Source organism: Anser cygnoides, chromosome 29 (assembly GCF_040182565.1).
Source record: "Anser cygnoides isolate HZ-2024a breed goose chromosome 29, Taihu_goose_T2T_genome, whole genome shotgun sequence".
NCBI classification, from domain to species: domain Eukaryota; kingdom Metazoa; phylum Chordata; class Aves; order Anseriformes; family Anatidae; genus Anser; species Anser cygnoides.
This window is the reverse complement of record NC_089901.1, coordinates 3,118,535-3,143,581: the sequence shown is the minus strand read 5'-3', so window position 1 is coordinate 3,143,581 and position 25,047 is coordinate 3,118,535. Positions and strand designations below refer to the sequence as shown.

The window sequence follows — 25,047 nt, the reverse complement described above, 5'->3', positions numbered from 1 at the left end:
GCCCCCCCGCGCCTCCCCATTGGCCGCGCGGCCCGCCCGTCACGGAGGGGAGGGAGGGAGGGCGGCGGGGGAGAGCAATCGAGCGCCGAGCAATCGAGCGAGGGCCGGGCAGTGCCCGCGCGGCCCCCCCCACCCCCACGCGTGTCCGCGACCCCCACGCGTGTCGTCGTCCCGTCCCCCCCCGTCCCGTCCCCCCCCGTGACGCAGAAGCAGCCACGCGGCGCGTCCCAGCTTTATCAGCTCTTTATTCCCGGCCCCACGCGGGGGCGCCGCTGTCCCCCGTGGGTTGGGGGCGGGGGGGTCCCGGTCCCGCGTGGGGGCACCGTGGGTGCGGGGGGGGGGGGGCGGCCCCCGGTCCCCTCACACCTTCTTGCGCTGCGGCCGCACCCTGGGGAAAAGCTGGGGGGGGGGGGGCGGGGACCCACTCAGGACCACGCGGGGGCCCCCCACGGCCCATGGGTGCTCCCCCGTGCCCCGTGGGTGTCGCCCCCTCATCCCACGGGTGCTCCCCAGTCCCTGCAGACCCCCTCGCCCCACCCCACAGTTGTCCCACACTCCCACGGGGTGCTCCCCCACACCCCGTGGGTGCCCCCACCCCACCTCGTGGGTGTCCCCCACACCCCATGGGTGCCCTCACCCCACCCCACGGGTGCTCCCCACACCCCACGGGTGCCCCCTATAACCCAGGATTGCCCCCCGCTCCCATGGGTGCTCCCCAACCCCACCCCCTGGGTGCCCCCCACTCCCATGGGTGCCCCCACCCGACCCCCTGGGTGCCCCCCTCACCCTATGGGTGCCCCCACCCCACCCCACGGGTGCCCCCCACACCCCAGGGGTGCTCCCCTATAACCCAGGGGTGCCCCCACCCCACCCCACGGGTGCCCCCACACCCTATGGTGCCCCCACCCTACCCCACAGGTGCCCCCCACACCCCAGGGGTGCTCCCCTATAACCCATGGGTGCCTCCCACCCCCATGGGTGCCCCCACCCCATCCCACGTGTGCCCCCCACACCCCATGGACTCCATCACCCCACCCCATGGGTGCTCCCCACTCCCAGGGGTGCCCCCCTATAACCCAGGGGTGCCCCCACCCCACCCCACGGGTGCCCCCGCACCCCAGGGGTGCTCCCCTATAACCCGTGGGTGCACCCACCCCACCCCATGGGTGCTCCCCTATAACCCATGGGTGCCCCCACCCTATCCCACGTGTGCCCCCCACTCCCATGGGTGCCCCCCACACCTCATGGGTGCCCCCACCCCACCCCATGGGTGCTCCCCACTCCCAGGGGTGCCCCCCTATAACCCAGGGGTACTCCCCTATAACCCACGGGTGCCCCCCACCCCCTATGGGTGCCCCCCCCCACTCCCACGGGTGCCCCCCGCTCACCCCGAAGTAGCAGCGGGGCACGAAGCCCTCCTGGCCCCGCAGGGCCGCCCACCACCACTCGTGCTCGCCGGGGCTGCCGCCGCAGCACGGTGACGGGGGTCGCCCTCGCGGAAGCCCAGCTCGTCCCCCAGCGCCGCCGCGTAGTCCCACAGCGCGTACACCACCCCGCCGTGCCGCTGCCCCAGGCTCTGCTCCACCTCTGGGGACAGGGACACGCGTGGGGACACGTGTGGGGACAGGGGACACGTGTGGGGACATGTGTGGGGACGGGGGACATGCATGGGGACACGTGTGGGGAAGGGGGACACATGTGGGGACGGGGGACATGCGTGGGGACACGTGTGGGGACAGGGGGACGCGTGTGAGGACGTGTGGGGATAGGGGACACGCGTGGGGACACGTGTGGGGACAGGGGACACGTGTGGGGACATGTGTGGGGACGGGGGGACGCACGTGGGGACACGTGTGGGGACGGGGGGACACGCGTGGGGACATGTGTGGGGACAGGGGACACGCGTGGGAACATGTGTGGGGACAGGGGACGCACGTGGGGTCACGTGTGCGGACGGGGGACACGCGTGGGGACACGTGTGGGGACGGGGGACACATGTGGGGACGGGGGACATGCATGGGGACACGTGTGGGGATAGGGGACACGCATGGGGACACGTGTGGGGACGGGGACACACGTGGGGACACGCGTGGGGACATGTGTGGGGACGGGGACACCAGTGGGGATGGGGGACGCGCATGGGAACACGTGTGGGGACAGGGGACGCACGTGGGGTCACGTGTGGGGACGGGGGACACGCGTGGGGGCACGTGTGGGGATGGGGGACATGCATGGGGACACGCGTGGGGACACCGGTGGGGATGGGGGACGCACGTGGGGACACGTGTGGGGATGGGGACGCGCGTGGGGACACGTGTGGGGACAGGGGACATGTGTGGGGACACGTGTGGGGACGGGGGACACGCATGGGGACACCGGTGGGGACGGGGACACCAGTGGGGATGGGGGACGCACATGGGGACACGTGTGTGGGGACAGGGGACACACGTGGGGACACGTGTGGGGACGGGGGACGCGTGTGGGGACAGGGATACGTGTGGGGACACCGGTGGGGACGGGGACACGCGTCCCCCTGTCCCCATGCCCCACGTGTGTACCCCCACGTCCCTATTCCCAGCTGTCTCCACATCTCCCCTATTCCCCCGTGTCCCCGTGTCCCCCCCATGTCCCCGTGTCCCCCCCATGTCCCCCCACGTCCCCCTGTCCCCCCCACCGGTGAGGTAGCTGTGGCACTCAGCGAACCCTCTCAGTCCCCATGTCCCCATGTCCCCCCCCGTGTCCCCATGTCCCCCCCATGCCCCTCCACATCCCCGTGTCCCTCCCATGTCCCCGTGTCCCCCCCTACCGGTGAGGTAGCTGTGGCACTCAGTGAACCCTCTTGGTCCCCCTGTCCCCCCGTGTCCCCCCACGTCCCCACGTCCCCCCGTGTCCCCGTGTCCCCCCCGTGTCCCCCCTGTCCACCCATGTCCCCATGTCCCCCCGTGTCCCCGTGTCCCCCCATGTCCCCGTGTCCCCGTGTCCCCCCATGTCCCCGTGTCCCCCCGTGTCCCCGTGTCCCCCCCGTGTCCCCGTGTCCCCCCATGTCCCCGTGTCCCCCCGTGTCCCCATGTCCCCCCGTGTCCCCGTGTCCCCCCGTGTCCCCATGTCCCCGTGTCCCTGTGTCCCCCCCGTGTCCCCATGTCCCCGTGTCCCCCCGTGTCCCCATGTCCCCCCATGTCCCCGTGTCCCCCCATGTCCCCATGTCCCCCCGTGTCCCCGTGTCCCCCCCGTGTCCCCATGTCCCCGTGTCCCCCCCGTGTCCCCATGTCCCCCCATGTCCCCGTGTCCCCCCATGTCCCCATGTCCCCCCGTGTCCCCGTGTCCCCCCCGTGTCCCCATGTCCCCGTGTCCCCCCGTCCCCCCGTGTCCCCATGTCCCCGTGTCCCCCCGTGTCCCCATGTCCCCGTGTCCCCCCGTGTCCCCGTGCCCCCCCGTGTCCCCCCTACCGGTGAGGTAGCTGTGGCACTCGGCGTAGCCCTCGCGGTACGGGTCGCACTTGTCCACGGCCAGGCAGCCGTCGCTGCTGGTGGTGGCGTAGACGGCGGCGCCGTGGCGCACCAGGGCCACGCAGATGGCCGTGTCGTTGCACGAGGCCGCGCAGTGCAGCGGGGTCCTGGGCGCGGGGGGGACACCGTGGGGTCCCCATCCCCTCGGGGGGGTCCCCAGAACCCTCTGGGGCGGGGGGGGTATCCACACCCTGGCCCCGTGGGGTCCCCGTCCCCATCTTCTCCCTGGCCCCGTGACCCCCCCCCCCCCAATATCGCACCAGCTGTCCCCATAGGGCCCCCCCCTTGTCCCTCTTCTGTCCCCATGGCCCCCCCTCCCACCAGTTGTCCCTATAGGGTGCCCCCTTTATCTCCCCCATCCCCATGGCCAGCCCCCCCCCACCAGCTGTCCCCATGGGGTCCCCCCTTGTTCCCCCCCATCCCACCTCCTGTCCCTATAGCCCCCCCCTTTCCCCTCCATCCCCATGCCCCCCCCCATATCCCACCACCCGTCCTATAGGGCCCCCCTTCTCCCCACCATCCCCATGCCCCCCATCCACCCAGCTGCCCTATAGGGCCTCCCCTTCCCCCCCATCCCCATGCCCCCCCATATCCCACCACCCGTCCTATAGGGCCCCCCTTCTCCCCCCCCCATCCCCATGCCCCCCCATCCCACCTTCTGTCCCTATAGGGCCCCCCTTCCCCCCCATCCCCATGCCCCCCCCATATCCCACCACCCGCCCTATAGGGTCCCCCCTTTCGTCCCCCCATCCCACCTTCTGTCCCTATAGGCCCCCCTCTCCCCCCCCATCCCCATGCCCCCCCCATATCCCACCACCCATCCTATAGGGCCCCCCTTTTGCCCCCCCCAACCCACCTCCTGTCCCTACAGGGCCCCCCCTTCCCCCCATCCCCATGCCCCCCCCATATCCCACCACCCGTCCTATAGAGCCCCCCTTTCCCCCCCCATCCCCATGCCCCCCCCATACCCCACCACCCACCCTATAGGGTCCCCCCATCCCACCTCCTGCCCCTACAGGGCCCCCCTTTGCCCCCCGTGCCCCCCCATCCCCGTGTCCCCCCCCCATCCCCGTGCCCCCCCCCGTGCCCCCACCAGCCGTGGCTGTCGGGGGAGTTGACGTCGGCGCCGCAGGCGATGAGGAAGTCGACGATGGCGTAGTTGGCGCCGCAGATGGCGTTGTGCAGCGCCGTGATGCCCTCGTCGTTGGGCTGGCTGGGGTCGTTCAGCTGGGGACAGGCACGCGGTCCCCCCCGTGTCCCCCCCGTGTCCCCCCCGTACCCCCTCGTGTCCCCCCCGTGTCCCCCCGTACCCCCTCGTGTCCCCCCCGTGTCCCCCCATACCCCCTCGTGTCCCCCCTTGTCCCCTCCATGCCCCCTCGTGCCCCCCCCCGTACCCCCCGGTGCCCCCTCGTGTCCCCCTTGTGCCCCCTCCGTGCCCCCTCTTGTCCCCTCCGTGCCCCCTCTTGTCCCCCCGTACCCCCCGTGTCCCCCCCGTGCCCCCTCCTGTCCCTCACGTCCCCCCCGTACCCCCCATGTCCCCTCGTGTCCCCCCCGTGCCCCCTCGTGTCCCCCCGTGCCCCCTCCTGTCCCTCATGTCCCCCCCCATGCCCCTTCATGTCCCTCCCATGTCCCCCCCGTGCCCCCCCGTGCCCCCCCGTGCCCCCTCGTGTCCCCCCCCCCCCCCGTGCCCCCCTCGTGTCCCCCCCGTGCCCCCTCGTGTCCCCCCCGTGCCCCCTCGTGTCCCCCCCGTGGTCCCCTCGTGTCCCCCCCGTGGTCCCCTCGTGTCCCCCCCGCCCCTTGTCCCCTTCTCCGTGTCCCCTCCCTGGCCCCAGGACTCCCCGCCTCGTCCCCTCCGTCCCCCATCCCCTGTCCCCTTTGTCCCCTCCGTGTCCCCTCTGCCCCATCCCTTGTCCCCTCCGTCCCCGACCCCTGGTGCCCTGCTCTCCACGTCCCTTGTCCCCCATCCCATGTCCCCTGTGTCCCCAGCCCGTGTCCCCTGTGCCCCAGCCCGTGTCCCCCATGTCCCCAGCCCGTGTCCCCCATGTCCCCATGCCATGTCCCCTGTGCCCCCACCCTGCGTCCCCTGTCCCCATCCCATGTCCCGTCCCCCAGCCCATGTCCCCTGTGTCCCCAGCCTGTGTTCCCCTTGTCCCCCATCCCGTGTCCCCCATCCTGTGTCCCCTGTGCCCCCATCCCATGTCCCCTATGTGCCCCAGCCCGTGTCCCCTGTCCTCATGCCATGTCCCCTGTCCCCCATCCCGTGTCCCCCAGCCTGTGTCCCCTGTCCCCCATTCCGTGTCCCGCGTCGCCATCCCATGTCCCGTCCCCCAGCCCATGTCCCCTGTGTCCCCTGTGCCCCCAGCCCATGTTCCGTGTCCTCATCCCATGTTCCCTATGTCCCCATCCCACGTCCCGTGTCCCCCATCCCGTGTCCCCTGTGCCCCCATCCCATGTCCCGTGTCCCCCATCCTGTGTCCCCTGCCCCCATCCCATGTCTCCTATGTCCCCATCCTGTGTCCCCCTGTCCCCCAGCCCGTGTCCCCCATCCCCTGTCCCCATCCCGTGTCCCGTGTTCCCATCCTGTGTCCCCCATGTCCCCCAGACCGTGTCCCCTGTGCCCCCATCCCATGTCCCCTATGTCCCCATCCCATGTCCCGTGTTCCCCAGCCCATGTCCCCTGTGTCCCCATGCCATGCATGTCCCCTGTGCCCCCACCCCATGTCCCCATGTCCCCCATCCCATGTCCCCCGTGTCCCCCGTGTCCCCAGCCCGTGTCCCCTGTGTCTCCAGCCCGTGTCCCCTGTCTCCATCCCACGTCCCCTGTGTCCCCATGCCACGTCCCCTGTGCCCTCATCCCATGTCCCCATGTCCCCTGTGCCCCCATCCCATGTCCCCATGTCCCCGTGTCCCCCATCCCATGTCCCCTATGTCCCCATCCCGTGTCCCATGTCCCCAGCCCACGTCCCCATGTCCCCTGTCCCCGTGCCATGTCCCCTGTGCCCCCATCTCACGTCCCCCGTGTCCCCATCCTGTGTCTCGTCCCCCATCCCACGTCCCCTGTCCCCATCCCACGTCCCCTGTGCCCCCAGCCCATGTCCCCCGTGTCCCCCATGTCCCCATCCCCTGTCCCCCCATGTCCCCATCCCCTGTCCCCCCGTGTCCCCCTCCCGTGTCCCCGTGTCACCTCGGCCACCGCCTGCTGCACCACGTCCAGCTCCCCGGTGAGCGCGGCGTCCAGCAGCAGCACCAGGGGGTTGAGGCGCACGCGGGCCCCGGGGCGCCTGCGGGGGAGGACGCCGAGCGCAGGGCCGAGCGCAGCTCCTGGGGGGGGGGGGCACCCATGGGTGGGGTGGGGGGACACCCAGGGGCTGGGGGCGCTGCCCGAGGAGGTTGGGGACGGCCGGCAGCGTGTGGCACCCAGGGGACCTGGGGGGCAGCTGGGGCACCCATCCTGGCACCCAGGGGGTCTTGGGGAGGGGGGGGGACACCCTAAAGAAGGGGGCTCCAAGGGACCCCAGTGGGGGACAGGACTCTGGTAGGGGGGACGGGACCCCGGTGGGGCGTTGGGGGGCTCTAAGGGACCCCATGGAAGGGGGACACCCTAAGGAAGGGGGGCTCCAAGGGACCCCAGGAAAGGGGGGCACCCTAAGGAAGGGGGGGGGCTCCAAGGGATCCCGGAGGGTGGGACACCCTAAATAAGGGGGGGCTCCCAGGGACCCCAGTGGGGCGTTGGGGGGGCTCTAAGGGACCCCATAGAAGGGGGGGACACCCTAAAGAGGGGGGCTCCAAGGGACCCCATAGAAGGGGGGGCTCCAGGGACCCCAGGAAAGGGGGGGGCACCCTAAGGAACAGGGGGGCTCCAGGGACCCCAGGAAAGGGGGGGGACACCCTAAATAAGGGGGGGCACCAAGGGGCTCACTCACCGGGGCGGGCAGGGGGCTGGCGGGGAGGCTCCGGCGGGGGCTGCGGGGGGGTTCGGCCTCGTCGTTCGGGACCTGGGGGGCTCGGGGTCCCCGGGGTTTTCTTCGCGGCGGGGGGCCGGTGCAGCAGGCGGGTGATGAGCTGCTGGTACTGGCGGGTGCGGGTGGGGGCGGCAGGGCCCCCCCGGGCACTGCTCCATGGAGCCGCGGCGTTTGAGGGGTCGCGGCATCTGGGCCAGGACCCGGGCGACCTCCTGGAATTCGGGGTCCGCCCGCGCCTCGGGGGCAGCAGGGGCTGCAGGCGGGTGGGGCTGAGGGGTCGCAAGGGGGGGTCGGCTTCCGAAGGGCCCCCCCAGCCCCAACCCCCCCAACCCCCCCAAACAGCTGCTCCAGCTCCGCTTCGGGTTGCTCGGGATCGGCGGCCCCGGGATCGGGGGAGACGGGCGGCAGGGAGCTGTTGGGGGGGGGGGGGAAAGGGGGGAAAGGGGGGGGGAAAAAGGGGGACCCCCCCGGCCCCATAAGGGTCAGGATGCTGCAGGCCCGCAGAACGGCCCCAAAATCCCGGAATCTCAAACGTGGTTTTTGGGGGTCCCACCCTAAACCGTGGTGGAGCCTCGCAGAACCCCCCCCCCCCCCCCCCCCAAAAAATCCTAAATTTCAATGCTTTGGAGCCCTGCCCCCCCCCCCAAAACAAAAGGCACCATAACACACTGGGACCCCCCCCCCCAAAATCCCCCATATCACGCTGGGACCCCATAGACCCCTCCCCAATACCCCACACCCACCACACTGAACCCCCCCAGCCCCCCCAAAACCCCAAATCCACCGCCCTAAAGCCCCCAGCCCCCCCAAGCCCCCCAACCATCCCATTGAAGCCCCCCCAAACCCCAAATCCACCACCCTAAAGCCCCCAGCCCCCCCAAGCCCCCCAACCATCCCATTGAAGCCCCCAAACCCCAAATCCACCACCCTAAAGCCCCCAGCCCCCCCAAACCCCCCAACCATCCCATTGAAGCCCCCCCAAACCCCAAATCCACCACACTGAAGCCCCCCAGCCCCCCAAACCCCAAATCCACCACACTGAAGCCCCCAGGACCCCCCCAAAAACCCCAAATCCACCACACTTAAGCCCCCCAGACCCCCCCCCCAAAACCCCAAATTCACCACCCTAAAGCCCCCAGCCCCCCAAAACCCCAAATCCACCACCCTAAAGCCCCCAGCCCCCCACAAACGCCCCAACCATCCCATTGAAGCCCCCCAAACCCCAAATCCGCCACATTGAAGCCCTCCAATCCCCCCCAAAACCCCACATCCACCACCCTAAAGCCCCCAGCCCCCCAAACCCACCACACTGAAGCCCCCCAGCCCCCCCAAAACCCCCCATCCATCCCATTGAAGCCCCCCCAAACCCCAAATCCACCACACCGAAGCCCCCCAGACCCCCCCAAAACCCCAAATCCACCACCCTAAAGCCCCCAGCCCCCCAAAACCCCCCATCCATCCCATTGAACCCCCCAAACCCCCCCATCCACCACACCGAAGCCCCCAGGACCCCCCAAAACCCCAAATCCACCACCCTAAAGCCCCCAGCCCCCCAAACCCCCCCCCATCCACCACACTGAAGCCCCCCAGCCCCCCAAAACCCCCCATCCATCCCATTGAAGCCCCCCCAAACCCCAAATCCACCACACTGAACCCCCCAGCCCCCCAAAAACCCCAAATCCACCACACTGAAGCCCCCCAACCCCCCCCCAAAACCCCAAATCCACCACCCTAAAGCCCCCAGCCCCCCAAAACCCCCCACCCATCCCATTGAAGCCCCCCAAACCCCAAATCCACCACACTGAACCCCCCGGCCCCCCAAAAACCCCAAATCCACCACACTGAAGCCCCCAACCCCCCCCCAAAACCCCAAATCCACCACCCTAAAGCCCCCAGCCCCCCCAAACCCCCCAACCATCCCATTGAAGCCCCCCAAACCCCCATCCACCACACTGAAGCCCCCCAGCCCCCCCCCCAAACCCCCCATCCATTCCATTGAAGCCCCCCAAACCCCAAATCCACCACCCTAAAGCCCCCAGTCCCCCCCAAACGCCCCAACCATCCCATTGAAGCCCCCCCCCAAACCCCAAATCCACCACACTGAACCCCCCCAGCCCCCCAAAAACCCCAAATCCACCACACTGAAGCCCCCCAACCCCCCCCCCAAAACCCCAAATCCACCACCCTAAAGCCCCCAGCCCCCCCAACCCCCCCCCCCCAAAACCCCAAATCCAACACACTGAAGCCCCCCAGCCCCCCCAACCCCCCCCCCCAACCCGCAGCCCCCCGCGGGTCGCTCACTCACCCCCGGCCAGCGCCGGGGGGTCGGGGGCCGGGGGCAGCGGGGGCTGCTTTTGGGGCGAACGGGGGAAGGCGAGGGGGCGAGGGGCAGCCCCCGGGGGCCGCCGCCGCCGCCAACCCCCCCCGCCTTGTTCCCAAAAGCGTTTTGCAGCTTGAAGATCATGGAGAGGGGCAGGGGCTTGTGGCGGGGGGGCGGCCGCCCGGGGGGGGCACGGGGATGCGGGACACGGGCTGCTGGGAGAAGGGCCAGGAGCGGGGCAGGACCCCCGAGCGCCTGTAGGGTCCCTCGCCCCCCCGGCGCTCGCCCGCCAGGGGGACACCTTGTAGTTGCGGGGCAGCGTGGCGCTGTGCCCCCCGAAGGGTCCGTCCTGTTTGGGGGTGGGGGGGGGATTAAAGGGTGTTTGGGGGTCCCCCCATACCGCGCTGGAGCCTCGCGGACAGACCTCCCCCCCCCCCCAAAAAAAAAAAAAAAGCCCTAAATTTTAATGCTTTGGAGCACTGCAGACCCCCCTCTCCCAAAAAGGCCCCTTATCGCGCAGGGACCCCCCCCCCAAAAATCCCCCATATCACATAGGGACCCCCCCCAAAAATCCCCCATATCATGCTGGGACACCCCCCAAAAATCCCCAATATCATGCTGGGACCCCCCCTCCAAAATCCCCCATATCACGCTGGGACCCCCCCCCCAAAAATCCCCCATATCATGCTGGGACACCCCCCCAAAAATCCCCCATATCATGCTGGGACCCCCCCCCAAAAATCCCCCATATCATGCTGGGACACCCCCCAAAAATCCCCAATATCATGCTGGGACACCCCCCCCCCAAAATCCCCCATATCACATAGGGACACCCCCCAAAAATCCCCAATATCATGCTGGGACCCCCCCTCCAAAATCCCCCATATCACGCTGGGACCCCACAGACCCCTCCCCAATACCCGAGACCCACCACATTGAAGCCCCCCCCAGACCCCCCAAAACCCCAAATCCACCACACTGAAGCCCCCCAGACCCCCCCCGAAAACCCCAAATCCACCACAATAAAGCCCCCAGACCCCCCAAAGCCCCCCACCCACCACACTAAAGCCCCCCCCCAGACCCCCCCCCCAAAACCCCAAATCCACCACACCAAAGCCCCCCCAGACCCCCCCAAAACCCCAAATCCACCACAATAAAGCCCCCCAAACCCCCCCAAAACCCCCCACTGGTGGGGGGGAGCTGAGCCCCCCGGGATGGGGACGAGGGGGTGGTGGTGTGTGTGTCCCCCCCCCGTGCTTACCTTGCCCCCCCGTCCAAGCTGGACTCGCGCCAGGGCACCAGCCCCAGGCGCTGCCCCTCGCTGCTGCCTGCGGGGGGGCACAACAGAGCTCAGTAATGGGGGGGGGGGGCTTCAGAACCCCCCCCCCAAAACCTCCAATCCCCCCCCCCAGCAGCCAAAGCAGCAGCCCCAAAGCCCAAGGGGGTGCCCCCATAGCAGCCCTTGGGTGTGTGCCCCCCCCAGCCCCCCCCAATTCCCATTCGTGCTGGAAGCTCCCCCCAAAATGCGCCCCCCCCCCCCGAACCTCCCCAAATTCCCCTTGAACACCCCCTAAGTGCCCCCAAAGAGCCCCTAAACGTCCCCAAACGCCCCCCAAGACACCCCCTAAGCGCCCCCAACCCCCCAATATACCTAAACACCCCCTAAACGTGTCCAACCCCCCCAAACACCCCCAAACCCCCCCAAAGGTCTCCCAGCACCCCCTAAAGGACCCCAAACCACCCCTAAGGGTCCCCAAACCCCCCCAAACCCCCCCAAATATCCCCCACCCCCCAAACATCCCCAAACTGCCCCCCGAACCACCCCAAACCACCCCATAAGGGTCCCCCTACCCCCCAAAACCACCCCCTAAATACACCCAAACATCCCTAAATTGCCCCTAAACCTCCCCAACCCACCCCAAATCCCCTCTAAACGTACCCAAAACCTCCCTATATAACCCAAATGCCGCCAACCCCCCTAAAACTCCCCTAAACATACCTGAATATCCCACATATAACCCCAAATACCCCTCATATAACCCCAAATACCCCCCGTATAACCCCAAATACCCCCCGTATAACCCCAAATACTCCCAATCTTTCTAAAATCTCCCCCAAACATACCCAAATCCCCTCTATATAACCCCAAACGCCCCCTACAGCCCCCAGCCCCCCCCAAATCCCCCCTAAATAACCCCAAACACCCCCAACCCCCCTAAACTCCCCCCAAATAACCCCAAACGCCCCCAGCCCCCCTAAACCTCCCCCAAACCCACCCAAAAAAAAAAACCTAAATAACCCCGAACGCCCCCTAACCCACCCTTAAAATACCCAAATCCCCCCTCTATAACTCCGAACGCCCCCTACAGCCCCCAGCCCCCCCAAATAACCCCAAATGCCCCTAACCCCCCTAAACATACCCAAATCCCCTCTAAATAACCCCAAACGCCCCCAACCCCCCAAACACACCCAAAAAAACCCTAAATAACCTCAAACACCCCCTAAATCCCCCAAACATACCCAAATCCCCCCTATATAATCCCAAGCACCCCCAAACACCCCCAGCCCCCCAAATCTGCCCTAAATAACCCCAAACGCCCCCAGCCCCCCTAAACCCCCAAAGGCACCCCAAAAACCCCTAAATAACCCCAAACGCCCCCTAAACCCCCAAACATACCCAAATCCCCCGATATAACCCCAAGCGCCCCCAAACACCCCCAACCCCCCCAAATAACCCCAAATGCCCCCAGCCCCCCAACCCCCCAAATCCACCCCAAAAAAACCCTAAATAACCCCAAACGCCCCCTAAAACCCCCCTAAACATACACAAATCCCCCTATATAACCCCAAGCACCCCCCAAACACCCCCAGCTCCCCCCAAATCTGCCCTAAAAAACCCCAAACGCCCCCTAAAGCCCCCTAAACATACCCAAATCCCCCTAAATAACCCCAAATGCCCCCAGCCCCCCCAACCCCACCCCAAAAAAACCCTAAATAACCCCAAACGCCCCCTACCCCCCCCCCAAACATACCCAAATCCCCCCGATATAACCCCAAGCGCCCCCTAAAGCCCCCAGGCCCCCAAATCCACCCCCAAATAACCCCAAACACCCCCAACCCCCCCAAATAACCCCAAACACCCCCAACCCCCCCAAAACCCCCAAAACCCACCCCCAAAAAAACCCTAAATAACCCCAAACGCCCCTAAACCCCCCTAAACATACCCAAATCCCCCCGATATAACCCCAAGCGCCCCCCAAACACCCCCAACCCCCCCTAAATAACCCCAAACGCCCCCTAAACCCCCCCAAACATACCCAAATCCCCCCGATATAACCCCAAACGCCCCCTACAGCCCCCAGCCCCCCCCAAATCCCCCCCTAAATAACCCCAAATGCCCCCAGCCCCCCAAAACCCCCCCAAACCCACCCCAAAAAACCCTAAATAACCCCAAACGCCCCCTATACCCCCCTAAACATACCCAAATCCCCCCGATATAACCCCAAACGCCCCCTATACCCCCCTAAACATACCCAAATCCCCCCGATATAACCCCAAACCCCCTACAGCCCCCAGACCCCCCCCAATCCCCCCCCCCGCCCCCCCCCCGGCGCCCCCCCTCACGTTCGTAGCCCCCGAGCCGGGCGCTTTCTTCTCGTAGGCCACGTCGAGGTCGGACTCGTTCCAGCTCTTTTGGGGCCGCCGCTTGATCACGAGGTCATCTGGGGGGGGGGGGCACGGGGGGACACAGGGACAGAGTGGCCCCCCGGCACAGCCGCCCCCCCCTCATATTGGGGTGCAGTGAGAATTGGGGCGGGGGTCCCAGGAATTGGGGGCCGTAAGGGGAGGCAGCGCCCTGGCGGGGAGACACCCCAAAAGGAATCGGGACCCCCCCCCCCAAATGGGACGGGGGCACCCTGGGAGGCACTGAGGGCCCCCCTCCAATTTGGGGACCCCCTCCCAATTTGGGGACCCCCCCAATTTGGGGACCCCCCCCAATATGGGGACCCCCCCAATATAGGGGTCCTCCCCACCATATGGGAACCCCCCGGTATGGGGACCCCTTCCCATAATATGGGAATCCCCCTTCCCCAAAATATGGGACCCCCCAATGATATGGGGACCCCCCCCCCCAAAATGGAGACCCCTCCCCATGATATGGGACCGCCCCCCAATATGGAGACCCCCCCAATAATATGGGAACCCCCCCCAACATCGGGACCCCTCCCCACCATATGGGACCCCCCCCAAAATATGGGAACCCCTTCCTGATGATATTGGGACCCCCCCAGTATGGGAACCTCCCCCCCAATATGAAGACCCCCCCCCCCCGATATAGGGACCTCCCCCACAATATGGGACCCCCCCAATAATATGGGAACCCCCACGATATGGGACCCCCCCCCAATATGGGAACCCCTTCCTGATGATATTGGGACCCCCCGGTATGGGAACCTCCCCCCAATATGAAGACCCCCCCCCGATATAGGGACCTCCCCCACAATATGGGACCCCCCCCGATGTGGGAAACCCCCCAAAATATGGGGACCCCTCCCCATGATATGAGGGCCCCCCCGATATGGGAACCCCCCATATATAGGGGCCCCCTCCCAGATATAGGGCCCCCCGCATTATATATAAGCCCCCCCCACATATAGGGCCACCACTCCCATATATACGCCCCCCCCATATATAGGGCCACCCCCCCATATATAGGCCCCCCCATTATATATAGGACCGCCTCCCCACATATAGGGCCCTCCCCCTGTATATAGGGCCCCCCCCATATATAGGGCCTCCTCATTATATATAGGGCCGCCCCATATATAGCCCCCCCCCCAACATATAGGGCTGCCCCCCACATATAGGACCCCTCTCCTGTGTATATACCCCCCGTATATAGGGCTGCCCCCCCATATATAGAGCCGCCCCCATTATATATAGGGCCCCCCCCATATATAGCCCCCCAACATATAGGGCTGCCCCCCCACATATAGGACCCCTCCCCTGTGTATATACCCCCCCCGTATATAGGGCTGCCCCCCCATATATAGAGCCGCCCCCATTATATATAGGCCCCCCCCATATATAGGGCCGCCCCCATTATATATAGGGCCCCCCCCCCATATATAGGGCCGCCCCCCATATATAGCCCCCCCCAACATATAGGGCTGCCCCCCACATATAGGACCCCTCCCCCGTATATATGCCCCCCGTATATAGGGCCGCCCCCCATATATAGAGCCGCCCCCATTATATATAGGGCCCCCCCCCATATATAGGGCCGCCCCCCCATATATAGCCCCCCAACATATAGGGCTGCCCCCCCACATATAGGACCCCTCCCCTGTGTATATACCCCCCCCCGTATATAGGGCTGCCCCCCCATATATAGAGCCGCCCCCATTATATATAGGGCTCCCCCATATATAGAGCCGCCCCCATTATATATAGGGCCCCCCCCCATATATAGGGCCGCCCCCCCATATATAGCCCCCCAACATATAGGGCTGCCCCCCCACATATAGGACCCCTCTCCTGTGTATATACCCCCCCCCCGTATATAGGGCTGCCCCCCCATATATAGAGCCGCCCCCATTATATATAGGGCCCCCCCCATATATAGCCCCCCCCCAACATATAGGGCTGCCCCCCCACATATAGGACCCCTCCCCTGTGTATATACCCCCCCCCGTATATAGGGCTGCCCCCCCATATATAGAGCCGCCCCCATTATATATAGGCCCCCCCCATATATAGGGCCGCCCCCATTATATATAGGGCCCCCCCCCCATATATAGGGCCGCCCCCCCATATATAGCCCCCCCAACATATAGGGCTGCCCCCCCACATATAGGACCCCTCCCCCGTATATATGCCCCCCCGTATATAGGGCCGCCCCCCATATATAGAGCCGCCCCCATTATATATAGGGCCCCCCCCCATATATAGGGCCGCCCCCATATATAGCCCCCCAACATATAGGGCTGCCCCCCCACATATAGGACCCCTCCCCTGTGTATATACCCCCCCCCGTATATAGGGCTGCCCCCCCATATATAGAGCCGCCCCCATTATATATAGGGCTCCCCCCATATATAGAGCCGCCCCCATTATATATAGGGCCCCCCCCATATATAGGGCCGCCCCCCATATATAGCCCCCCCAACATATAGGGCTGCCCCCCCACATATAGGACCCCTCCCCTGTATATAGGCCTGCCCCCCCCGTATATAGGGCCACCCCCCCATATATAGACCTGCCCCCATTATATATAGGGCCCCCCCATATATAGGGCTGCCCCCCCATATATAGCCCCCCAACATATAGGGCTGCCCCCCCACATATAGGACCCCTCCCCCGTATATATGCCCCCCCCCCCGTATATAGAGCCGCCCCCCCATATATAGAGCCGCCCCCATTATATATAGGGCCCCCCCCCATATATAGGGCCGCCCCCCCATATATAGCCCCCCAACATATAGGGCTGCCCCCCCACATATAGGACCCCTCCCCTGTGTATATACCCCCCCCGTATATAGGGCCCCCCCCATTATATATAGGGCCGCCCCCCATATATAGGCCCCCCCCCATATATAGGGCCCCCCCTTACCCTGCGCCCGGTAGGAGGGGTACAGCCCGTGCAGCTCGTAGGGCGGGGGGCGGGGGGCCGGGGCGAGGGCGCCCGCTCGGGGAAGAAGACCTGGCCCCCCCCGCCGCCGCCCCCTGGGCTTGCCGGGGGAGCCCCCAGCCCCAAAAAGTCGTAGGGGCGCTCGGTGCCCCCCCCCGGTCCATAAAGGCCTCGGGGAGGGGGCCCGGCCCCCCGGGGCTGGGTAACGCCAGCACCTTGGGCCGGGGCGAGGGGGCTCGCTCCTCGGCGGGGGGCGCGGCCCAGGGGGGCCGGGGGGACGCGGGGCGCCCCAGGGGGTCCCCCCCCACAGCTCGGGGCCCCCCCCCAGCGAAAAGCTGCTGCGGGGGCGGCCGCCCAGCGGCTCCTGCAGGGGAAGAAGAGCGCGGTGGGCAAGGGGGTTGGGGGGGGTCCCAACGCCCCCCCCCCCCGTTATTAACGGAAAGGGGGGGTCCCCAACGCCCCCCCCCATATTTTGTGCCCCCCCCTCCAGGCTTACTTTGGGGGGGCCGGGGCCGTCGGTCCAGAGGGACTCGAGCTGCCGGGAGAGCTCGTCCACCTTGGCCACCGCCGTGTCCAGCTCCACTTGCTTCAGGTCCATGTGCTGCATGGCCAGCGCTGCGGGGGGGGGCACCCCAAAAAAATTGGGGGGGGCTCACAGCGTCCCCCCTTCCTAAACCCCCCCCTCTTTTCAACCCCCCCCAGCTCACATTGGAAGGTGAGATCCAGCAGGTCCTGCGCGCTGCTCAGCCGCTCGCTCGCCATCCTGGAAGGATTTTGGGGCGGGGGGGGTTAGAAAAAAAAAGGGGGGGGGGGGGCCTGTAGGGTGTGTTTTGTGCCCCCCCCCAATCCCAATCCCCCCCCGGGCCGGGGCGGGCCGTGCCCCGCCGCCCCCGCACCGCCCGGGACGTGTCGGGGCCGGCCGTGGGGGAGCACAATAATAATTACCGGTAATTAACGCGGCACCGCCCGCCCCCCCCCCCGGCGTGGGGCTGGGACCTGGGAGCCGCCTGGGGGCTGCCCCCCCCCCCCCCAAAAAAAAAACAGCCCCCCCCCAGCACCCAAGGGTGCCCCCCGCTTTCTCCCAGCACCCCCGAAAATAAAGGTGGGGGCCCGCGGGTGGCCGTGTCCCCCCCCCGAATTGGCCACGGAGCACCCATGGGTGCCCCCAGCTTTCCCCCAGTGACCCCAAACCAAAGCTGGGGCCCCACAGGTCCCCCCCCCCAAAAAACGGAGCCCGAGCACCCATGGGTGCCCCCCAACTTTCTCCCAGCACACCCACGTCGAAGTGGGTGCCCCCCAAAAATCCAGACCCCAAACAACCCCGGGGTGCACCCCAACATCCCTAAAAACACCCCTGGGACCCAACAGGTGCCCCCCCCCCGCACCCCAAACCCAACCCCGAGCACCCATGGGTGCCCCCAACTTTCTCCCAGCACCCCAATGTCAACATGGGTGTCCCCCCCCCCCAAAAAAAAGACCCCAAACATCCCCGGGGAGCCCCCAAACTTCCCCCAGCAACCCCAAAACCACCCCTGGAAGCCCCCAGATGCCCCCTCACGCACCCAAACCTGGCCCCTGAGCACCCATGGGTGCCCCCCAACTTTCTCCCAGCACCCCCACGTCAACGTGGGTGCCCCCCCAAAAAACAGCCTCCAAACACCCCCGGGGAGCCCCCAAACTCCCCCAGCACCCCCAAACCCACCCCTGGGACCCCATGGGAGTCCCCCCCAAGCACCCAAAACCAGACCCCGAGCACCCATGGGTGCCCCCCAACTTTCTCCCAGCACCCCCATGTTGAAGCAGGGCACCCATGGGTGCCCCCCCCAAAACCCAGCCCCCAAACACCCCCAGGGAGCCCCCAGAGTCCCCCCTGCACCCCCAACCCCCCTGGGGACCCCTGGATGCCCCCCCCACACACCTCAAACCAGACCGTAAGCACCCATGGGTGCCCCCCAACTTTCTCCCAGCACCCCAACGTCAACGTGGGTGCGCCCCCCCCAAAAAAACAGACCCCAAACTCCCCCAGAACCCCCAAACCCACCCCTGGGACCCCACGGGTGCCCCCCCACGCACCCAAACCTGGCCCCCGAGCACCCATGGGTGCCCCCCAACTTTCTCCCAGCACCCCAACGTCAACGTGGGTGCCCCCCTAAAACCCAGCCCCCAACCCCCCCGGGGAGCCCCCAAACTCCCCCAGCACCCCCAAACCCACCCCTGGGACCCCCAGGTGCCCCCCCCGCACCCAAACCAGGCCCCCGAGCACCCGTGGGTGCCCCCAACTTTCTCCCAGCACCCCCATATGGCAGCAGGGCACCCATGGGTGCCCCCCCCCCAAAAAACAGCCCCCAAACACCCCCGGGGAGCCCCCCGACCCCCCCCAAGCCCCCCAAACCCACCCCCGGGACCCCACGGGCGCCCCCCCGCGGCACCCAACCCCCCCCCACCGCCTCGCACCCACGGGTGCCCCCCACCTCACGACCCCGGTTCCCCGGGGCCCCCCCGGTACCTGCCCGGTGTCCGCCGCCGGTGCCGCCCCCACGCCCAATTCCACAGCGCTGGGTCACGCGTGGGGGGGGGGGGGGGGGCGGCCCCGCCCTGGGCCCCGCCGGGACCTGCACCGCGGGGAGGGGCCGGGTGGGGCCCTCCCCCCCCTCCCGGTGACCCCCCCCCCCCCGGTTCCGCCCCCCCCCCCCCCGGTTCCGCCCCCCCCCCCGGTTCCGCCCCCCCTCCCGGTGCCGCCCTCCCCTCACCTGTGCCCCCCCCCCACCTGTGGCGTTGCCGGGGGCCCCAAAGGGGGACGGACCGCGGGACCCGTTGGGGGGGAGGGTCCGGGGGGGACAGTGGGAGGGGGCCGAGGGTTCCGGGCCCCGCGGGTTCCGGGAGGGAGGGGGGGGTGTGGGAATGTGGGTGCTGCGCCTTTAAGAGCGAGGCCACGCCCCCTTTTGGGGAGGGGCGGGGGGTGAGGGCACGCCCAGTGGGCGGGGCAGGAGGGGCGGGCGCGGCCATTGGTTGTGGTGAGGGGAGGGGGCGGGGCGAGGGGCGGGGCCTGGCGAAGGGGCGGGGCCAGGGGGCGGGGCCTGGCGGGGCACGCGGCGCGCGGCGGCATGGCGGGTGAGCGGGGGGGGGGGGAGGGGGATGGGGGGCGGGGGGGATGGGGACGGGGGGGTTATGGGGGGCGGGGGGGGTATGGGGGATATGGGGACGTGGGGGGGGATGGGGACATGGGGGGCATGGGGGGATATGGGGGAAATGGGGACGTGGGGGGATATGGGGGCGTGGGGGGGCATGGGGGGGATATGGGGGGCATGGGGATTTGGGGGGTACGGGGGGTACGGGGATGTGGGGGGGAGAGGGGATATCGGGACATGGGGGGCACGGGGGGGTGTAGGGGATTTGGGGACATGGGGGGGCATGGGGGGATATGGGGACGTGGGGGGGATATGGGGGTGTGGGGGGATATGGGGGAAATGGGGACATGGGGGGGATATGGGGGGGGGTCCGGGGGGGGGTGGGGATATAGGGAGGAAGGGGAGGTATCGGGACGTGGGGGGCATGGGATATAGGGGGTATGAGGGGATATGGGGGTACATGGGGGGATATGGGGGGAGGGGGGTATCGGGACATGGGGGGGCATGGGGGGATAGGGGGGATATGGGGATATGGGGGTTATGGGGGGATATGGGGGGGTGTGGGGATATAGGGATATAGGGGGGTGGGGGGATTTGGGGACATGGGGGGCATGGGGGGGACACGGGGGGATATGGGGGGGACGGGGAGGGACATGGGGGGATATGGGGGGGACACGGGATGGTGGCAGCGCAGCCCCCCCCGAGCCCCGTCCCCGTCCCCGCAGCGCGGCCGTTCCAGTGCCCCCCGAGTTCGTGGCCGCCGACCCCGCGCCCCCCGGAGCTGTGCGGGGCGGCCCTGGGGGGGGGGGGCACCGAGCTGTGGCTGATCCGCGCCCCCGCCGCCTTCCGGCCCGAGAGGTGGGGGGGGACGGGGACATGGGGGGGGGGGGACAGGGACATGGGGGGACATGGGGGGGCAGGGACATGGGGGGGACAGGGACATGGGGGGGCACAGGGACGTGGGGGGGTCAGGGGGTGGCAGTGCCATGGTGGGGGGAATTGGGACAGGGAGGGGACAGTGACATGGGGGGGGGGCAGTGCCATGGGGGGTGGCAGTGCCGGGGGGGGCAGTGACTTGGGGGGTCAGGAGGGTGGCAGTGCCATGGGGGGGACAGTGACTGGGGGGGACAGGGACAGGGAGGTGACAGTGCCACGGGGGTTTATGGGGAGGTGGCAGTGCCATCGGGGGGGGGGGGACAGGGACATGGCACTGTCCTGGGGGGGTGACGATGCCAGTGCCCCCCCCGTCCCCTCCCGCAGCCTGCAGGGCTGCTCGGTGCCGCTGGACGGCTGCGGGTGGCTGCGGCCCCCCGGGGACCCCGATGGGGACGGGCGGCCCTACAGGGTGCGGGGGGCCCCGGACTGCGTGGGGGGGCCCCTCCTCCTGACCCCCCAAAGCCCCGGGGGGGCCCTGGCCTGCGCCCCCCGCTGCGCGGCTGCCTCGCCATCACCGAGAGCTGCGGGGGGGGCCCGGAGCCCCCGATACGGGGACGGAGGTGACGAGGAAGAGGAGGAAGAAGAAGAAGAAGAAGGAGGAGGGGGAGGAGCAGCCGCCCGAGGAGGAGGGGGGGGGGCAGCCAGGGCCCCCCCCAAACCCCCGGGGACCCCCAGGGGCCGGAGCCCCCAGGAGGAAGAAAAAGAAGAGGCACAAACACGGGCGGGACGACGCCGACCCCATCCCTGCGCAGTGACCCCGGGGCGCGGGACCCGTCCCCATCCCATGGCTGGGGGGGGGCGGGGGGAGCCTGGTGCCTCCCCCCCCAGGTCCCCAACGTCCCCCCCTGTCCCCAGAGCCACCGCCTGTGATGTCGTTGCCGTTTATTGTCATAAAAGTTGCGTTTTGGGACCCGCCGCCGCCTTGGGGACCTTGAGGAAGGGCTCGTGCAGCGCCTCGAAGAGCCTCTTGGCCTGGGGGGGGGGGACACATATTGGGGGGGGGGGACGTTAGCGGGTGTCACGCTGTCCCCACGCTGTCCCCACGCTGTCCCCGCGCCGTCCCCACGCCGCTCACCTTCTGGGGGCCGATGCCGGGGCAGAGGGACAGCTCCTCCCTGGGGGCGCGCGCCACGGCCGCCAGCGACTGCGGGGACAGGGGGTGAGGGGACGGGGACAGGGACGGTGGCAGCGTGTCCCCACGGGCACGTCCCTATTGTCCCCATGGGTATGTCCCTGTTGTCCACATGGGCACGTCCCCACTGTCCCCATAAGCATGTCCCCACTGTCCCCACGGGCAGCATGTCCCCACGGGCACGTCCCTATTGTCCCCATGGGTACGTCCCCACTGTCACCATGGGCATGTCCCCACTGTCCCCACAACCCCACAGGCATGTCCCTGCTGTCCCCATGGACACGTCCCTCTTGTCCCCACGGGCAATGTGTCCCCCCCACAAGTCCACGGGCAGTGTGTCCCCACAGGGACGTCCCTATTGTCCCCATGGGCATGTCCCCACTGTCCCCACAACCCCATGGGCACATCCCCACTGTCCCCACGGGCAGCATGTCCCCACGGGCACGTCCCTGTTGTCCCCATGGGCACGTCCCTATTGTCCCCATGGGTATGTCCCCACAACCCCACGGGCAATGTGCCCCCCCCACAAGTCCACGGGCAGCATGTTCCCACGGGCATGTCCCTATTGTCCCCATGGGCATGTCCCCACTGTCCCCACAACCCCACGGGCACGTCCCTGCTGTCCCCACGGGCGGCGTGTCCCCACCATCCCCACGGGCAATGTGTCCCCGCTGTCCCCCCGTCCCCCCCGTCCCCGCGGGCGCCTCACCCCGAAGGTGCTGAGCAGGCTCAGCACGTCCGTCCTGTTCACCGACTTGACGCTGGTCAGGCAGTCGGTCACCTGCGGGAGGGGGCCGGGGGCTCAGCACCCATGGGGACACCCCGGGGACCCCACAGCCCTGCTGGGGACACCCTCAGGACCCTGTGGCCTGGCTGGGGACACCCTGGAGACCCCAAAACCCTGCTGGGGACACCCCAAGGACCCCGTGGCCTGGCTGGGGACCCCCAGGGGACCCCGCCAGGGACCCCCCGGGGACAGGGGGGGGGCGCAGGCTCACCCGCGCCACGTAGCCGGGCTCCACGCGCTCCCTCAGCAGGTCGGGTGGCTTCAGCTCGTACGCCTTGTAGGTCTCCAGGTAGCGCCCGGCCTCCTCGGGGCTGCGGGGACGCGGTGCCGTCGTCCCCAAAGCGGGGTGTCACCCCCCCCCCCCCGACCCCACCCCGCCCCGCGGGGCCACCCCTGGGTGCCAGCTCCTACCTCCAGGCCAGGATGAGGGTGCAGTCGGCCAGGACGCACATCTTGGCCAGCTCCTTCAGGGCCTGGTGGGGGTCCTTCTGCGGGGCGGGGGGGGCGCAGCCGGGGTCAGCGGGGGGACAGAGGGGACACAGGGGACGGGAGAGCGAGGGGACAGGGACGGGAAGGACGGGAGCGAGGGGACGGGACGGAGGAACAAAAAACAGGGGATGGGGACAGTGGGGGCAAGGGGACAGGGATGGAGGGGACAAGGAGTGAGGGGACGGGGACAATAGGGTCTGAAGGGACAGGGGACAGGGGACAGACGGGACGCGGACGGGAGGGACGGGAGCGAGGGAATGGGGACAGAGGAACAAAAACCAGGGGATGGGGACTGGGAGGGCGAGGGGACAGGGATGGAGGGGACAAGGAGTGAGGGGACAGGGACAATAGGGCCTGAAGGGACAGGGGACAGAGGGGACAGTGGGGACGGAGGGGACAGAGGGGACAGGAGAGCGAGGGGACGGGGACGGAGGGGACGGGAGACGGGGACCAAGGAACTGGGAGAGGGGCTGGGGGACGCTGAAGGGCGAGGGGATGGGGACGAGGGGGGGAGCGAAGGGGCACAAAGGGAGGGGACGGCGGGGACGGGGGGACAGCGGGGACAGGGGGACAGCGGGGACAGGGGGACAGCGGGGACAGGGGGACAGCGGGGACAGGGGGCCGGGGGGGCCGGGGGGGGGCTCACCACGTCGACCTGCAGCAGCAGCAGCTGCAGCGCGTAGCTCCTGCCCAGGCTGCGCAGGCGCTCGTGGATGTAGTTGGGGTTGAGGTTGTGGTAGCGCAGGCTGGGGGGGGGGGGGGGGACGCGGTGACGCGGGGACACGGAGGGGACAGCCCCCCCCCTCGTCCCCCCGTCCCCCCGTCCCCCCCTCACCTCAGGAAGAGGGCGCAGGTGCTCTGGCCCAGCACGTAGTCGGGGACGATGTCGCCGAACTCCCAGGGGACGCCGCGCACGAAGCGCAGCACCGGGTTCCCCCGCTGCGCGGGGACAGCGGGGGGGACAGCGGGTGACACCGTGCCCCACGGCCACCCCCCCCCATCCCCTGTGTCCCCGTCCCCCCCCCTGCGTCCCTAGGGGATGTTCCCCATGTCCCCCGTGTCCCCATGTCTCCGTGGGCACCCCCCCCCCCCGTGTCCCCCTGTCCCCAAAGGCCACCCTCCGTGACCCCATAGGACACCCTCCCTGTCCCCATGTCCCCGTGGGTGCCCCCCCCGTGTCCCCTGTCCCCATAAGACACCCCCCATGTCCCCAAAGGCCACCCCCGGTGTCCCCAAGGGCCCCCCCCCGTGTCCCCAAAGGCCACCCCCCGTGTCCCCAAGGGCCCCCACCGTGTCCCCATGTCCCCAAGGGCCCCCCCATGTCCCCAAAGGCCACCCCCCGTGTCCCCAAGGGCCCCCCCCGTGTCCTCCTGTCCCCAAAGGCCACCCCCATGTCCCCAAGGGACCTCCCCCGTGTCCCCATGTCCCCAAGACCCCCCCCCGTGTCCCCATGTCCCCAAGGGCCCCCCCGTGTCCTCCTGTCCCCAGAGGCCACCCCCATGTCCCCAAGGGCCCCCCACCCGTGTCCCCATGTCCCCAAGGGCCCCCCCCCATGTCCCCATGTCCCCAAAGGCCACCCCCCGTGTCCCCAAGGGCCCCCCCATGTCCTCCTGTCCCCAGAGGCCACCCCCATGTCCCCAAGGGCCCCCCACCCGTGTCCCCATGTCCCCAAGGGCCCCCCCCCATGTCCCCATGTCCCCAAAGGCCACCCCCGGTGTCCCCAAGGGCCCCCCCCGTGTCCCCATGTCCCCAAGGGCCCCCCCATGTCCCCAAAGGCCACCCCCCATGTCCCCAAGACCCTCTCCCGGGTCCCCATGTCCCCAAGGGCCCCCCCTGTGTCCCCCCCCATCCCCAAAGGCCACCCCCCCGTGTCCCCAAGGCCCACCCCCGGTGTCCCCCCACCCCCCCCAGCCCCCCCCCCCCCTCCCCGTGCCCCCACCTGCCGGGGGCTGACGACGATGCCGCTGCTCCTGGCTCCCGGCCGCAGCCCCTCGGGGCCTCCCCCGCCCCCCTCCCCCTCCCCCGCCCCCCTCCCCCCGCCGCCGCCGCCGCCCCCCCGGGGGGGGGGCTCCATGGGCACGGGGCCGGCACCGGAAGGCGGAAGCCGCGCGCGGGGCCGCTCTGGGCGCCGCGGTCCTCCCGACTCGGTGGTAGGG

The 25,047-nt window shown here is 68.6% G+C and overlaps 2 protein-coding genes and 2 long non-coding RNA genes across 5 annotated transcripts; 1 reads left to right on the top strand and 3 right to left on the bottom strand.

Moving 5' to 3' along the window:
- Window positions 1-231: 231 nt before the first annotated feature.
- Window positions 232-19,440, bottom strand: PPP1R13L (protein phosphatase 1 regulatory subunit 13 like). Its single transcript, XM_066984603.1, is given in 13 exon segments — window positions 232-399; window positions 1,389-1,464; window positions 1,466-1,485; window positions 1,487-1,587; window positions 3,447-3,613; window positions 4,600-4,733; window positions 6,691-6,789; window positions 6,792-6,827; window positions 7,579-7,737; window positions 16,532-16,783; window positions 16,916-17,034; window positions 17,127-17,182; window positions 19,187-19,440. Coding segments are annotated over 13 exon segments (1,497 nt in total). The 5' UTR covers window positions 19,426-19,440; the 3' UTR covers window positions 232-360.
- On the bottom strand, window positions 11,042-16,530 carry LOC136787343 (uncharacterized). The gene is made up of 3 exons (XR_010826870.1): window positions 16,402-16,530; window positions 13,413-13,510; window positions 11,042-11,116 (listed from the first exon to the last, which is right to left on the bottom strand). It is a non-coding gene; the product is annotated as an uncharacterized lncRNA (long non-coding RNA).
- A 15-nt stretch (window positions 19,441-19,455) lies between the features above and the next one.
- Window positions 19,456-21,398, top strand: LOC136787342 (uncharacterized). The gene is made up of 3 exons (XR_010826869.1): window positions 19,456-19,530; window positions 20,273-20,405; window positions 20,808-21,398. It is a non-coding gene; the product is annotated as an uncharacterized lncRNA (long non-coding RNA).
- ERCC1 (ERCC excision repair 1, endonuclease non-catalytic subunit) lies at window positions 21,351-24,980 on the bottom strand. Of its 2 annotated transcripts, XM_066984518.1 has the most exons (8): window positions 24,831-24,980; window positions 23,727-23,830; window positions 23,538-23,637; window positions 22,814-22,890; window positions 22,614-22,713; window positions 22,325-22,396; window positions 21,559-21,627; window positions 21,351-21,455 (listed from the first exon to the last, which is right to left on the bottom strand). In XM_066984518.1, exons 1-8 carry the CDS (start codon window positions 24,963-24,965, stop codon window positions 21,372-21,374), a joined length of 741 nt encoding a protein of 246 aa, XP_066840619.1. In that variant the 5' UTR covers window positions 24,966-24,980; the 3' UTR covers window positions 21,351-21,371. The 2 variants fall into 2 exon arrangements, with proteins under 2 accessions (XP_066840619.1, XP_066840620.1); XM_066984519.1 differs by lacking the exon at window positions 21,559-21,627.
- Window positions 24,981-25,047: the final 67 nt, after the last annotated feature.

Coding starts and splice junctions, on each gene's coding strand:
- ERCC1 (XM_066984518.1), bottom strand. CDS start 24,965: ATGGAGCCCCCCCCCCGGGGGGGCGGCGGCGGCGGCGGGGGGAGGGGG. Junction 22,714..22,813: donor ACCCTCATCCTGGCCTGGAG/GTAGGAGCTGGC, acceptor GCGTCCCCGCAG/CCCCGAGGAGGCCGGGCGCT. Junction 21,628..22,324: donor GCCTGCTCAGCACCTTCGGG/GTGAGGCGCCCG, acceptor CTGTCCCCGCAG/TCGCTGGCGGCCGTGGCGCG.